At 40.2% G+C, this 15532-nt stretch overlaps 3 protein-coding genes across 4 annotated transcripts; all 3 read right to left on the bottom strand.

The window, feature by feature from the left end:
* Nucleotides 1–141: 141 nt before the first annotated feature.
* LOC118405390 lies at nt 142–4212 on the bottom strand. The gene is made up of 9 exons (XM_035804887.1): nt 3870–4212; nt 3623–3695; nt 2969–3292; nt 2638–2751; nt 2410–2444; nt 2118–2154; nt 1717–1752; nt 1449–1552; nt 142–1158 (listed from the first exon to the last, which is right to left on the bottom strand). The coding sequence occupies exons 1-9, from the start codon at nt 4149–4151 to the stop codon at nt 898–900; spliced, it is 1266 nt and encodes a 421-aa protein (XP_035660780.1). The 5' UTR covers nt 4152–4212; the 3' UTR covers nt 142–897.
* Nucleotides 4213–5011: 799 nt separating this feature from the next.
* LOC118405805 (immunoglobulin superfamily containing leucine-rich repeat protein 2-like) lies at nt 5012–6747 on the bottom strand. Its single transcript, XM_035805572.1, has 2 exons — nt 6616–6747; nt 5012–6321 (listed from the first exon to the last, which is right to left on the bottom strand). Exon 2 carries the CDS (start codon nt 6318–6320, stop codon nt 5463–5465), a length of 858 nt encoding a protein of 285 aa, XP_035661465.1. The 5' UTR covers nt 6321; nt 6616–6747; the 3' UTR covers nt 5012–5462.
* A 625-nt stretch (nt 6748–7372) lies between these two features.
* Nucleotides 7373–14975, bottom strand: LOC118405253 (neurogenic locus notch homolog protein 1-like). Of its 2 annotated transcripts, none has more exons than XM_035804649.1 (16): nt 14179–14975; nt 13844–13940; nt 13276–13453; nt 12513–12688; nt 12028–12141; nt 11778–11891; nt 11358–11471; nt 10846–10977; nt 10396–10509; nt 10117–10224; nt 9775–9888; nt 9528–9604; nt 9339–9378; nt 9137–9166; nt 8858–8976; nt 7373–8398 (listed from the first exon to the last, which is right to left on the bottom strand). In XM_035804649.1, the coding sequence occupies exons 1-16, from the start codon at nt 14467–14469 to the stop codon at nt 8144–8146; spliced, it is 2073 nt and encodes a 690-aa protein (XP_035660542.1). In that variant the 5' UTR covers nt 14470–14975; the 3' UTR covers nt 7373–8143. The 2 variants fall into 2 exon arrangements, with proteins under 2 accessions (XP_035660542.1, XP_035660544.1); XM_035804651.1 differs by having other exon boundaries at nt 10864–10977.
* Between the last annotated feature and the right edge of the window lie 557 nt (nt 14976–15532).

Below are 15532 nucleotides of genomic sequence, written 5' to 3'. Positions count from 1 at the left end.
TTACCTTTCAGCACTTGGTGAATGACTCCAATGATTCTTTCTTATGTGTTGCAATTGAAGCATTGTATAAAACAGTTAACCTTCATATATGTCTTAAACTAGACCGGCAAGTTAAGTCTTATGTATAAAAGACAATTGTGATGAATAATGGCCCTTTATTTGTTTTCATAATATTTACATAAGCTGAAATGTACAGTTTATTCATTTCCTTTTGTCGATATTTTCTGATTTCAACTATCGTGATTCAATATTCAAGTCATAGCTTATTTGATTTTCGTAGACTTGTTGATTTATATAGATTAACCAAACTTTCTCAGACAACCACACTAACCGTGCAATAGTCATGGGTACAATGAAAAGTGTTCGATGACATTGTAGTGGACATACGCATAGAAAGTGGGATTTCACAACGTGGGAAAGGAACTAAAAAAAAACACATATATAAGTCATATACTACGTAATACCATACGTAAAACCATACATAGGGAAACACCCTACCTACACAACTGACACTGTTCATTAAATAATCTAGTCACTTATACTCAACAGCATTGTTTTACCGCTTTCATGTCCATACATGGAACGTAGCTACTATTTCATATGTGATTAACAAACTTGGCAGTGTCCATAGCATAATTTGCACTTATGTACCAATAACCTTTATCAATTGTGTTATTATTCAAAGTGTGATAGCGAAGCCAATCTAACTCTGACATTAATATTCATTCTCAACTATAACTGTAACTATAACTGTAACTAACTCAAGATGTCATTTCATTGACCGGTCTTCTGAAAGTAATATGTGCAAGATGCGTTTCGGTCAAATAGATGTTAAAATAAAGACAAAATGGCTGTTAAAATAAAGATGAAAACATTAACAGTTAACAATAGACGCCATTAGTTAGCATCTTCATCAGCAGACAGTTTGATGGCTCCAAAGTACGTCCTGTCCGCATCCGTGCCGATGTTGCACGTGTGGCTGGTCTCCACGTAGATGTAGACTCTGTCCCCGGTCTTCAGGTCCAGCACCCCGCCGGTGTAACACGTGTAGCGGGGAGGAACACCTTCCACCGGTAACATACAGCTCAGGTACGGCGTCTCTCCCACTCTCACGGAGTACTTACTACCTGCATCCTTCTCGTCTCCTGCAAACTCGACCTGTAAGCAGAGTTGTAAACAGAGTAAGAAGCGATCAAACTAAAGCTGCAGCTACTCACGGCATGAAATCCTAAAACTGTTTTGGTAGGTCCAAAGAAAAGGGAGTCTCAGTGAATTGACTCTTTCCATATTTTCAATCATGTCCTGTCTCTATTTTGAAAGGCTGATCTTTTGGTATCATCACATTTCTTTTCAGAAATATCATTTACACATAGCCGGCGATTGCTTTGTTTTAATACTAAATGCTCACCACAATTTTAAATATATGTGATATATATCACGAAAATGACCTGACTGTAGACGAAGTATTTGCCCGGCTCCAGAATCTCAAGCTGCCCTTCATCAAACCCAAACCCTGGCACGTGAATATTGCCCCACTGGGTGAAGATTCCCTCTGGAAAAAGAAATAAGACAGAACCGCTTTGAACAAAATGTATGTTTTGCATTGAATTGACAATCTATGCGTGACTTGAAGGAATAGAAAAATAACCAAAATTAAAATATGTTTGCATTGCTAAAATTTAGAAAATCAAGACATACAAGAAGCAAGAAACTTACTTTTCACGGTTATCATGCCGGACCGTGATCTTGAGTCTGTTCAATAGTGGAATACAAATAATTTCACATCTTCTATATCAGACATCAATTAACCAAGGTCAATGATACATTAAAAAAATGATACATTATGAAAAATCAACCCTACTATTAAAATCAAAGAACCCACACATTATAAAAGAAGTGGGTAAATTCGTCTTCCACTGCCTAAAGAGAAGAAGTCAAACCCAACAAAACCAGTATAATGTACACTAGCATAGCTTAGTCATAGAATGTAGTTCCTATCACCTTTGTATTTTCCTTATTTTACATGTTGTTTGTACCTGCAATTAGCCCTCGGGCAAGAACTTGCAATAAACATAAACATTAAACAGTGATGAGTAAAGCCACGGTTTGTTACTTACCCGTCCTGGCTGGGATGTGGACTGACAGCAAAGAGATCTGGAAAGAGGCAGGGGGTATGTATATTTTATGTAGGTCATAACATATTCACGTATAAAAAATATTAAAATCTTGCAAGTTTTTAAATCTGTATGTAATGCATGATAAGATACTACCTATGAAGTTTATTGTCATACAGGCAGATATCACTGAGATTTCAATTTAAAAGATATGGACTTCGACCCCATGGTAACTTTTACAACATAGAAAAATAATGGCAAACGCACAGCCTGAAAAGTTCGTAAAATGGCTTACCTGTCCCGAATAAGCTCCATGATGTCTGTGAGTACCTGCACAATATCACCAAATTTGCTGTAATTATCATTCATCATCCAATATATAATACGTTTATATCTATTGTGAAGTTCTTGACAAACGCATTATTTACTCCATCTGCTTCCTTCTTATTACCTTGCTTTATCAACTTAAAGCAAAGAATCAGTTGGTACTAGACTAAGCATTAGATACGATTCTCCATCTTACCATGTTCACAATGTTTTCCGTGAAACCCTGTAGTACAGAGGCACCTGTACCCCTCCCCACTCCCCACACAGGCAGCGTTGTTCCGGCAGTGGTTGGTGGCACATTCATTAACTCCTGTAGACAGAACCATAAAGAAACATTAAAGATGCAAAGCAATGCTCTATCACTGGAAACTTAGTCCATCCAGACACGGAAACATTTTGTCAATCCGGTTGAGCTTCCTATTTTCCCAATATATTTACTTCCAATTCCAAGTATCAAAATACAGCAAATCTACTGTTTACACTACTTCTGTTTTCACGGAAGTAACAAGAACACCGTTTTACCCCACCTGCACAGACGACGCCCACGTCCTCGTCATGCATACAGTTGTGGTTTCCCCACCCTAGGGGGAGGTTACAATCTCCCAGGTTGGACTCAGTTCCTGCACAGATGACGTCATCCAGCCAGATCTTCCCCCTGCCCTCTCCGAAGAACCTCCTCTCCGTACCGGGCACTGCCCCTCTGTATCCCAGCTGTCTGCAGACGACATCAGCATCCCTCATGTCCCACCTGTCGTTACAGATGGTCCCCCATTCTCCGGACTCACTCCGAACCTCCAGCCGGCCTTCGTTACTACTCTCGCCGTCAACAAGTCTGGCGTGTATTGTCAGAACTGAAAGTGAAAGAAGATTTCTTTTAGAATTATCATTGACAAAAACTCCAATCGACCTTCGTTGCTCAATTTCCGTCAAGTCTGGCATCTATTTTCAGAACTGAAAGTGAAACAAGACTTCTTAAAAGATATCATCAAAAAGCAAGAAATCGCAATAATCCTAGCCCCAACCAACAAATTGTATCATTTTTATAAACATGATATAAATCATTAAGCTTCACAAAAATCATATCATGAAAGCACTATATGTGTATTGCAATGGTAAAGACATTACATGAATTTGCTGTCCTATCATTCAGAACTGATCAGGTAAAAAATAATAATTGTCACCTGGGGCGTCGATGACACTCCTTTCCTCTCTCGGCTCGGTTCTGTAGGACCGTTTCTGGACCCTGATCGGTGCCTAGAGTTAGCACGTAAAATCATATAATTCCAATTAACCAAATGTTTTATATCAGTAAGGCTGACACTTACTGATTGACACAGGTCTACTTGTAATTTGTTATCTAACATTCGGGTATTTTAACTCTTATCTGTAAATACTTGTGGGTGCCTCAGATAGAATTTTCAAAAATACCTGGTTATCGATAAGATCGCTGTTTTGCTCCACAGCTCGCCCATCCTCTTGCATGTGACCTGTCAAACTATCTTGATCTACCGAGAGACGGTACGAATGCAGCTCCCTCTCCACATCCCCAAGTCTGGCCGAGAGGTCCACATTATTGACGAGCAAATGAACGTAAACAATGCCGTTCGCGACCACGAAAACCACCAGGGCAAACAAAACGAACTTCAGACTATCCTTTCTCTTGTTTTCGTTCACAGGCGGCATGCTGTTGTTGTATTTGCAAACGTCCATGCAAGCTGGCTAATAACATAGATTGTGATCTGTTGTCTTGTCAAATCGTTAACGTCTAAACTATTGGCGTACTAAGACCTAGAGGTCAGATCGCGTCTGCAAAATAAGCGTTCACCCGCCTAAGGTGGTGTTTTGACTTGCCTGAAATGAAGCCCACAACACTGCAACGTACACGCCCCCTTCTCTGTCAATATTGTCCTTGCCCGGGACCCAGACAAAACATTGAAACAAAATGTGTTTGGCACAGGTTGACCTTGAATGGAAGCTTTTTTTTCTGTTTCTATCCTCCATAAAGACCAGGAAATAGTCTAAATCTTCACTTAGATTTGGACAAAAGAGAATCAGGATTTTCTTTTCATCTAACACATTTTGATAAAGAAAAATGAATAATCATCACGTTCAAAATCTAAAACGTCGACGTCAGACATGTTTACAGCTTTTTTTTCTGGAAATGCGAGCATGGTTATACGTCCTTTACCGTGAATTGCACCTAGAGTATTAAGATCCTCTGGCACTGTTTCTAAACTCACACTGAAAACATGTTGTTACTCACGGGGTGTTTGGGTTTCACTTTCCATGAAAAGGACAGGGGAATATGATAGTTCTCCATAATAAAGCCTCTAGCTTTTACCTTGGCAATGCGTCAATGCAGGCGTTGCCTGTGCAATGTTTAAATCGTCTCTTTAATGACTTTGATAAATAAGAATACTTTTGCTTTTAGTATTGCTCTCAATAACATACTATTTTTCTGTGCAAGATTAAATTGGAATGTTAGTTTATTGTCAGTAGACCTACCTAAACTTGACTTAGAATGACTTTATTCTAAAAACGACAGACAACACACGGAATTGCGAATCACAACTGTTTTATGTCAAACAAACAGCAGCACACAAAATCAGTCGTAGCCTTGTGAAAGAGGCTGTTCTCCGTGTAAATACAGGACCTATTACCCTCATTAAATGCTTCATTTCGTACGACTTTTGAAGCATAATGTAGAGCCACACGACACCCAAACTTCATATATACAATACAACACATAATGTACAAACAGTGCAATTCGTTAAAGCGAGATATCTATGTACATTGTCATGACCATGCACCAAGGCATATCTATAGTACATATGTACACCATACAATACAATAAGTCAAAATGTAAAGCTAGAAGTCTATATACATTGTCACTTTTACCAAGGCATATGTACAATACAAATGTGGAAAACACATTCGTTAAGCATCTACCTGTCACATAGAGGTTAAAATAAGCTTATCAAGATTTTCAAAATTCACATCGAATAGCATACATATGTAATCTCAGACAAAGCCATCTTTTTGAGGTCCAGTGGGCAACATGTTAGGTATTCTCTTATACCTATGTTTGCAGTGCCTTTCAGTACACCCTCTGACAATCAATGCTCCTACAAGAAACCCAATCAACACAGCAAACGAAACCAGGGGAAGAAACATGAAGTTACTAGTAGTGTGTCTCCCCTCTGCTGACACAGAGTTATAGGTGCTGTTCTCTTTTTCTTCCGTTGGTGCAATTGTTGCAATGGGACACAAGAATGCACTAAGAGATACATCTTTCACATCTACACCTTTTAAAGTTTCTGGACCATCGCACGTCACAAACCTACTGCTGAACATGTGGGACCCATTTCTGAACATCTCTGTTAGCCAAGCCAAACTACAATCACACAGCCAGGGGTTCATTGCTAAGTCGACAAAGAAATGCCTAGCTTCTTTTACAGCTGAGTCTATGGGGAGTTTGAACATGTCGTATGAAATGGTCTTAAGCAAGTTTTGGGACAGGTCAAGGTTATCCAGATGCTTCAGATTCTTAAACGCATCTGCTGAGATCTTGCGGATTTTGTTATGGCTAAGATTAATTCCCTTTACTTCGGTTATGTCCTTGAAACTCTTAGATGTGACTTTGGTGATGTTGTTGTACTTCAGATCGAGCCAGGTGACGGATGCTGGGATGTGCTCGGGAATTCTCGCGAGATCTTGTCCCCCACAGCTCACCACGATTTCCCCGTACTGGTCGGAACAGGAGCAGGGGGATGGACAGTCTGCCTCGTCCGTCTCGGCCAGCACTAACACCGAGAACAGCAGAAAACAGCACTCCTGTACGACCATAGCTGTCGTGTGAAGTCTGTTCCAGACATACATTCTGTGTTGTGAAGACAGACACAAAACAGACATTCAATTAGCAAAATTAGCCGTATCCCATTCCTTAAACTATACCCAACTGTACTATTATAATACTACTATTGACAGTAGTATAGAATCAAAGGTAAGGGATTTAGAGCAAAGACACCTTGTGATTGGCGTTGTTCCAATAGCATGCGTGCACACCTTACCATGAGTACCTCCCGGGGTGCGGTTGTGTTTAGAGGACACTAGAATAAACATAATATACTTCATATGCATGTATCAGAAAACAGTGTATTGCGAATCTACTAACCTGTATAACCTTGTCTCCGAGTGCAAATCAGCACTTTGAAAAGCAATCTGTCCTCTGCAAGGGTTGTTAGTAACGCCTGCTAGCGGAGGCCAAAAACGTTCTGCGCCATCTTGTTGTTTCACCTTCAGTCGAGCTCCCAGGTAAAGCCTTGTCAGGTGACATTTGGCTTTATGCCAGACGTAACATATCTGTTAGGTCATGCATGCATACAATGGGCACGCTATTCAGACAGTCGTAGCCCCTGAAACGTAGACCGCCTTTCCACTAGATTTGCAAACAAAAAAGTGAGTTTCTGTCTCAATCTATAAATTCATTGAGCAATCTGTGAAAGCTTTGGTCGTTCAGGGGTTGCAGTGCGGTCGCAAGCTCTTGTGGGGTGGGGGTGTCACCAATTATGGTTGCTGTCATCAATCTCTGTCGACGTCAAATAGCATGGGTCGTCTGGGTCAAGGCTTGAACGTCTTTTTTACTTCTTTCACTTTCGTGGGCAACTAAAAGAGATATATTAACACGTGTGCCAAGGCATACAATAAAGTACAATAGATTACAGTATTGAAAGGATAGATGAACGTAGTTTGATAGTAAGTCATCGTTTATGCTTTGATATTCTAACTTTTATTACAAACTTTGACGAGTTCACATTCTGCACTTGTGCAAAATTGCTTCTCAAGGAATTTAGACATAACCTAATTACCCTTGTCATGTCACTGTAATTGTTTCTGACATTTAAAAGAGATCCAGAAGAAGTGGTGACTCTGAAAGGTTTATTTCCAAAACAGATATGTGTTTCTCAAAACATTACATCGAACTCATCACGGTTCACTCTACTCCGTGTTGGGCTGCGGTCAACCCATGAAACCTTGGCTCTGTGAAAAATCAATTAATGATATACATGCTCTGTTCACCAAAAATTACTAGATGTGGAGTGACTATTCCATTTATCAAACATGCGATAGTGAAATAGATAATGTTACGATAACCTAGTCAAACCCAATGATCATGATATACATTCTATCCACCGTCATTTTCATATCAAATCATATATACATACAGTCTACTATGCTTTGGCAGTGAAGTAGCTGCAACACCTTTCTTTGCACAGACTCCGTGGTCACATTTGAATGAAATCTTTTTGAATTTGATGTGCTATACATACACAATGCCAAAAACAAAACCATAACAAAACACAACAGCATGAATATTTGCTGCGTGCCTTAATAGATATCATATTGTTATGATATGTCTATACAAGGTATATAGTAAGTCACCGTATAAGGTTAATATTCTATTTCATTGAAGCTGTTATCATATAATGATGAACTTATCAACTATGATTTACGTCGATGAAGATTAGACATTCGTGTAATTATATACTCAAAACAAAGTTACTCAAACAACTGGGACATTTTGTAAAGGGTCAGGCTGTACATGAAGAATATCCAATTTTGCGACTTGAATTTTGTCACAATAAGATGCCATTGTATTACTCGCTATAACAACCAAATGATGCTGAACTGTGCACGTAAGTTTAATTAATCTTCATGACGCCGAAAAACGTGGTGTCGTGGTCCAGAGAGATGACACACTGGTCACAAGGGACGTACAGATACACTACGTCCTTCTTGTGCAGTTTGCGCATGCCCGCTGTGAAGCACGTCTTGTAGGGTGGAAATCCGTACATCTCATGTACGCATGTCAGGAAGTCATCTTGACCACGCCTGGTCAACACCTTGACTGTGTAGCTGGTTGTGAGGGCGACTTTTTCATTCTCGATGAAATGGACCTGAAAATCAATCATTTTTCATATCAGGAAGATCACAACTACCAAATACGAAAAATATTGATACAAACAGAAGACAAAACAATTGATCAGCCTAGCTTCAATACACGTGTGTTTTTGGTATTTTGACAGAAGCTGTTAGGTTTGAATATGGTGCTTATTTTTATTGCATTAGGTTTCAGATAATATTTGTGTGATGTGATTCCTACCTGTAAAATGTTAGTTTTTCTACTTTTTCTATGTTAAGTTGTTCAATAGCTGTGTTGATATTCTTTACTGCATGAATACGCAATTCAGCAACCTACGCCGCTGCAATGTATTTTGGAGATTGATGCAATAAACATCCATGCAATCAATAAACATAAAAAACATACAATGACAGGATGCTAATATATATATATATATATATATATACACGGTAACTAAAGGGTTAAAATGTTTCAGGCTTTCGCGGTGTTTTACCTGGCTATATATGTAGTAGTCTCCTTCTTCCAGTATCTCCAGCTTTCCCTGGTCAAAGTGGAATTTGTTGGTGTGGATCCTTTCCCAGTCCCAGTGACCCGCCAACACCCTGTTACTAGCTGTAGTGATGGATTATTCACAAAAAAAATTGTTTCCGTAAAGACTCATGTTTGCTTGATTTGAAACTATTATAAATTTAGTTGAAAAACGACACCACCCCATCAAATACTGTAGATATATTGACAGTAAGAAAGTGTGATGAAAGGAAATTATACTTACGCGTTATCGTAACGGTGTGGTAATTAGAAGCTAGGTACAAAGAAAAAGTGAATGATCAACAGTGAATTTCAACAGTGAAGGACATCATTTAAATTCTTTATTAATAAAGTGACCTAAATGTTTGCATTATCTTTAGGCTGTTTGTTGATCTGTAACACGTAAAATTTATGGGTTTGGTCTGCAAAATGAGAGTATCGCATACCTGGTTTGGCCGCTATGTGCACCCAGGCTGAGGAGGACCTCTGAAATTAAACATTACATGTGGTATTAGTTGTGACATAAAGCAATAAACACACACGTTTAGCATCCTATATGCATCGTAACTAACTATTTTTACTGAATTGGAAAACTTGAGCATAACGGAGTAAAATCAGTGCAGAAAACACTATACCGAATCTATGCCGAGATTTCCATGGCTCGATGACTCGTTGGACGATACTTGGGCACTGTGTTCGTTTTCGACTTGGACTGTCAGAGAGGAAGAAATTTAAGTTTCTTTTTAATTGCGATTGCTCTCAATCTTTTCATAAAATACGTCTAAGAACGATATTTTAACACCAATCAATTATATTATAATTTACCATTAGTGAAGCAATCGCTAATATGTCAGTACATAATATGTTTAGGTGTACACGTACCAGTTTCGCAGTGAACCCCGACCCATCCGCGCTGACACTGGCAGATGTAGTGATCCCCGCCGTTATGACACGTGCCGTTATTCTGACAGGGGCTGGAGTCACATAGGTTCTCCACTGGACGGGAACAATGAAGATTTTCGTCGAAAATGTTTTAGAATTTGAGATAAAAATTTTCTTTGCTTAGCATCATCTTGATAACCGACAAAAGTTAGTTCAAACTTTCATAAAACAACACTGCCCTTACAGTAAAAGTTTTATGTCATGAGTTAGAATAAGAAATAATCTCAAGCAATTACTGGAACACTTGGTGTTTAAGTCAGTACTTGAGAAGAATATTCTTACAGTTTTCACAATGATGTCCTAGCCATCCGGGTGCGCATGCGCACACGTATCCACCTAGGGTCACCTGGCATGTTCCATTGTTTCTGCAGGGGTCGGAGTCACACTTGTCTGAGGGGAAACATGTCATAAATTGGATCATCCATTCAGCAACGAATCATCGTATGCAAACCTTCACATGACATGGTATGGTATTTCTCTTCTTATTATCATTGCATAGTTTTCTTATCACTCAAATCAAGTTGAAAATGATATGTTACAATTTTGTAGACGTAGACTCACGTATGTCACAGTCATGTCCCTCCCACCCCGGGTTACACAGGCAGCTGTAGTTGTTTACTCCATCCACACAGGTGGCGTTGTTTTGGCAGGGGTTCATTTCACATTCATCCGAGTCTGTGGAAGAACATTTCTAATGTCATAGACTTCGTTGTACGTGAGATCAAGGAGGTTAAATCTCCTTGGTGAGATGCAGTAGTGAAATGCCCTAAGGTAACACCACTTATGTTGCATTAATCAGTCAGTTCATTTTTATGCCACTTTTCGTTTGACAAATTGTTTTCTTACAATAACCTTTTTACAATGACTTACAATGAACAATTTGGCTAAATATCAAAACGATTTGACACAAAAGCGTTTGCTTCTTAGGGGCTTTTTGAGACGCACCTTTTTTCAACCCGGTAGGTAACGTCTTTAAGTTCTCTTGCCATGTGACAGACGATATCAACTTACAATCATATGGTGCCTTACTGATTTCACAGTGAGGACCCTCCCAGCCAGGCTGACAGTCGCACCGGTAGCCGCCTTGGAGATCGTGACATTCTCCTGAATTCTGACACGGGTTGGGCAGGCACTCGTTGACTTCTGCATAAACCCCAAGAAGACAAATCCCTTATTCCAAATCCAATAGGTTCGGACAAAGGGCATTTTACAAAGTACGTGTGATCAGATTCTAATAAGCATTACGAACCTGGAGTCAAAGAAGCTAGGATTAACCCTTCAAAACGTCTTGCAATGAGAAGACAACAATGTGAAGAATTCAACTGAAACGGGGGCCGATACCGACTGCCGGGCATGACATTTGACCCGATGTTGACGTCACACTTCCATCCAAGTCACGTGACATTGGCTTCGGGTCATTTCAACTTGAGAATGGTAAGAGGACTGACCGAAAGACTGTTGGTGAGTGTTTTATACTCTGTACAGAAATAAAGTGTAAAACTAATGTGAAGAATAACTCTCACCAATCTCACAGTGAAGACCCTCCCACCCTGGTTCACACACGCACGTGTATCCGTGGTGTCTATCTTCACACAATCCGAAGTTTTGGCATGGGCTGGACACACATTCATCTGTACCTGTAGGGAAAGAAATACTGTTATCTGAATCCTACTTTCTGCAGCTTTTTAGTGGAAATAATACTTATCTAATAGACCTTCTACATTTTGCACCTACCTCTACCCTTACTTCCTATTTCCAGAAATGAAGACATAATTGATATGGCAGAGATGCATGTGGTTAAATCATAACAGAGAAGGTACAAGAGCAAAAGAAAATTGCCCTATTGAGTATTCCTTAACAGTTTACATAAAACTTATAACTTCGCATATTTTTAAGTATTACTAGAATAGTATAAGAAGCGTAGATATATATCTTGCACTCACTGATCTCGCATGTCTTCCCCTCCCACCCTGCAGCACAGTGACAGCTAAACTCATACTGTCCGCCATGGCAGGTGGCGTTGTTTTTACAAGGAGAGGAGGCGCACTTGTTGATCTCTGTCGAAAGCGAAGGAATAAAGATGACACATTGCTATAATTCTGTATCAAGAACATAACAAAAGATTTTGATAGTGGATAATGTTAGACGTATAAAAGCAGGAAATATTTGAGTCTGTCGGAAAGAGAGACTTACCTCTCTCGCAGTTCCTCCCCTCCCATCCTGGAGGACAGTCACACGTGTAGCGGTCCTGTCCGTCTCGGCAGGTCCCACTGTTCTTACATGGGCTGGACGCACACTCGTCCGTAACTGGAAGATACAAACAGGGCTGTGGTCAGTCCGTGAATAATTTCATTGGGTTGGTACATGGCCGCATCTGTATGCAACGACACCTATAGTTGCAATACCAGTCAGAATTGCCCTGAGGAAGGTGACAGACGGACACCGAAACTTCGCGTTCGGTAGAAATCAAGGATGTGTTGTGACAAATTAGTCTCTTTGCTCAGGCTTGTGGCTTCTTGTGAATAGTTGTGATAGTCTGAATCTACCAAAAGTAGTCCATTTCGGACGTTTGTATAACAGGCAGACTCTTTCTTGTCCTATTTCGGTTCACTCGCATCTATAGAACTAGTTTTTGTTCTTAACAATCTCAAGTTAAAATTTGCAAAACTTATCTCCACCTGCGCACTTAACCCCAGCTGTCAATTTGCTCCGAGATTTCCCCTCACACAAAGTGGTTTCGAAAACGTGTCGGCACTCCTGGAGGGATTGTTCAGTTCCTGTGCACTCCACATCACTCAGGGAGAAGTGTGGACTGAAGTACTGTCCATAGTTGGCAGCAGCCCTCTTGTAGGACCTTTAATCAATGATTATCATCATCATCATCTAATCATGTAATCAACATCAGTGCCATTACAAGTGGAGACTTTTTGCTTGCCAGTACAAAGTTTATCTTTTAAATGTGTCGTAACATAGCAAACTTTGAGCCTAATTCACATGTATAAGAAAAGTAGATACATTGGCACATTGACTTGTCACATGCACTCTGAGAAGGTAAAATGACTGCATTCGACGTACAGTATGTGTCATTGTCATTGTCAGTAAACTCTGTAGGTCATTTATCTGGTAGTAGTGTGGGGCACATTTGACCCGTTGTTGACGTCACATTTCTGTTCAGGTCACGTGACATAGGCTTCGGTCATTTTAATTAAACTTTAGAGGGGTCAGAGGAATGATCATAAACTTGTTGGTGAGTAACGAAATATTGTGTGCGTAGGTGTGCTAGCGTCATCAACGTATGTACTAGCTTTATACATCTACATCTACATCTACATCTACATATACATATACATATACATATACATATACATATACATATACATATATATATATACATATATATATACATTTTACTCAAAAGATACAGCTCATGTGTCCACATACCTGGTCGCACCGTCGTGCCCGAGGTGCCTGCACACAACGTTCGCCTCGGCAAGGCCCCAGTTCCTGTCACAGATCCGGCCCCATTTCCCGCCAATTTTCACCTCCACCACACCCTTGGCCATGTCATGGTGCCGCTTGTGCCTTTTGCCATTCCCGCTTTTCGGGTGGTACAGACGCACTGTTGTGTACATACAAAAATTACCCATTTTGAACTACCAATAGAACAGCAAAATTGGGACTTGTTTGGTCCATAATACATAACTTTGGGGACAACACATAAAGCACGGTGAAGTTGTAAATATTGCAATATGGTACAATATTCGACTCCATATCAATAATTTTTCTTTATCTTGATTTGTTATGATTTTGTAAGGGTTCCCTTGGAAATCAGTTACCAAGTTAAATGAAGAGACTGCCGTTAAGATTCATAAATGAATGAATGAATAAAAAATATGCTAACGCATGTGGAACTAAAAGTCTCAGATTTGGTTGGCTTCATATTGTCCATTGTACTATGATGACTAAAGTAGGATGACTAAAGTGAAAAAAAAAATGTTACTCGATTTACCTTCCCAAGTCTCTTCAGAAGACCCATGTTCTGATCGTTTCATCCGCCCCAGGTGTAGGTGCAGGGAGGTTGAAGATTTGAGGGCCCCCGTACTTTGCTAGAATTACAGCACAAATCATTTTTTTGTGTGAACAAATCCGTTTCACAGATATTAGGTCATAAAAGAAATTGATCATTGAGCAAAAATATTAAACAGGACTAGACAACAAAACATCACATCTCACCATGAGACACTTTCATTTACTGGTCGATCATATCTTTCACTTTCAATACGAGCAGTTTGAAATTTGAGAACATAGCGCCATCTGACGGAAACATATCACTGTATAACATACCTCTTTGTTTGCTGGTTGTTCCCAGTTCTGATCAAACTGCTCTATGACATGTTGTTGTCCATCAGTCTCGCTCTTTGAATGTCCAGAGTTCGCAAGCTGGCCTTCAACATGTGCCAGGCGCATTGCTAAGTGCATATACCCCGCTGCATTCATCACCGAGAAAAGCACGAACAACAACAACAACACAGACGAGGTGTTCTGTTTTCTGTCGTTTGTTCTAGACTCCGTAGACTCCGTAGATTCGTAGAATCGCGCATCTTGTTTCACAGAATTCACGTTTTCTTGATCCATGTTGGATACAGTCAGTACAACATAGTTTCCAAAGCCAACTGCCTGTCCATACAGCTCAACACTTCACCAGAGGTGTCCAACAGGCCCCTGTGACTCAAAACACAGAATGGGCGTGCGTCCAAAACAACCGCCTCAATATGCATGCCACACGTTAAGTTCAGAGGAAGAAACCAAACGTTCTTTAAACACGACGCATACAACTCAGTGTCTTTCTTGACCACAACTTCCAGTCTTGAAATATGACTCTGGAACATAAGATCTACCGATCACCGAGGATACGATGAGCAGATATACCGGATTTCCGATAAAACTTTTTACCTGATCTGCCTCGCATAGTCTTGACTTGTTGCGCAGGAGCTTTGTGTTTCGGAGGCGTGGCGAGAGCTCAAGGTAAACATACGGTATTATCCTTACCCTCCCGCCTTCACTGCACCTGCGGTCAACATCAGCCAATAGATGAACAGCCACCGTGACGGTGAATGGAGCTGTCTGTCACAAAGAACCTGTCCGCGGTATCCAATAGGCGAGAGGGAGAGAGTCGGACTGCCAGGGGGTAGTAAATACGTTTTGTTCAGAACACCAGACTAACAACATTTACTAGTTTGGCACGTCGCCATATGGTCATAGTTGAGCCGAACTGTGCAACACCTTGCGGACAAACACTAACCTGTCCAGGTAAGAGAACTTGCACTTGCAGTCACACATATTTAACATAACTCCTTTGCAGTATACTTAACCGTATGACTTGTGTAAAATTCAGCAAATGTGTAAAATTGTCGCCGAATACCGATGAATAGTTCGTCGGAATGTTCTGATCAAATGAGCAGACGTGAAAAAGAGGAAGTGTCCGCCATCTTGATTGTTTTACGATAACCTTTAAATATGATTTGAATGCTGCTTTTTACGAGTTAGTTACTTTGTGGTTCTTACAAAACTGTTCAATCTTCCACTTTACAGTTCAGTCCCAACCGTTATCAACAAGTTGAATATGTCAATGTGGCATACGTGCTGGCTTGTCGTGTTTGTAGTGTCGTCTGTGCTGTGGGGTGCTTCTAGCTGTCCT

The sequence above is a fragment of the Branchiostoma floridae genome, chromosome 18 (genome assembly GCF_000003815.2).
Source record: "Branchiostoma floridae strain S238N-H82 chromosome 18, Bfl_VNyyK, whole genome shotgun sequence".
Lineage (NCBI taxonomy): Eukaryota > Metazoa > Chordata > Leptocardii > Amphioxiformes > Branchiostomatidae > Branchiostoma > Branchiostoma floridae.
The sequence above is the reverse complement of the archived record's forward strand: the minus strand, read 5'-3'. Positions and strand labels throughout refer to the sequence as shown.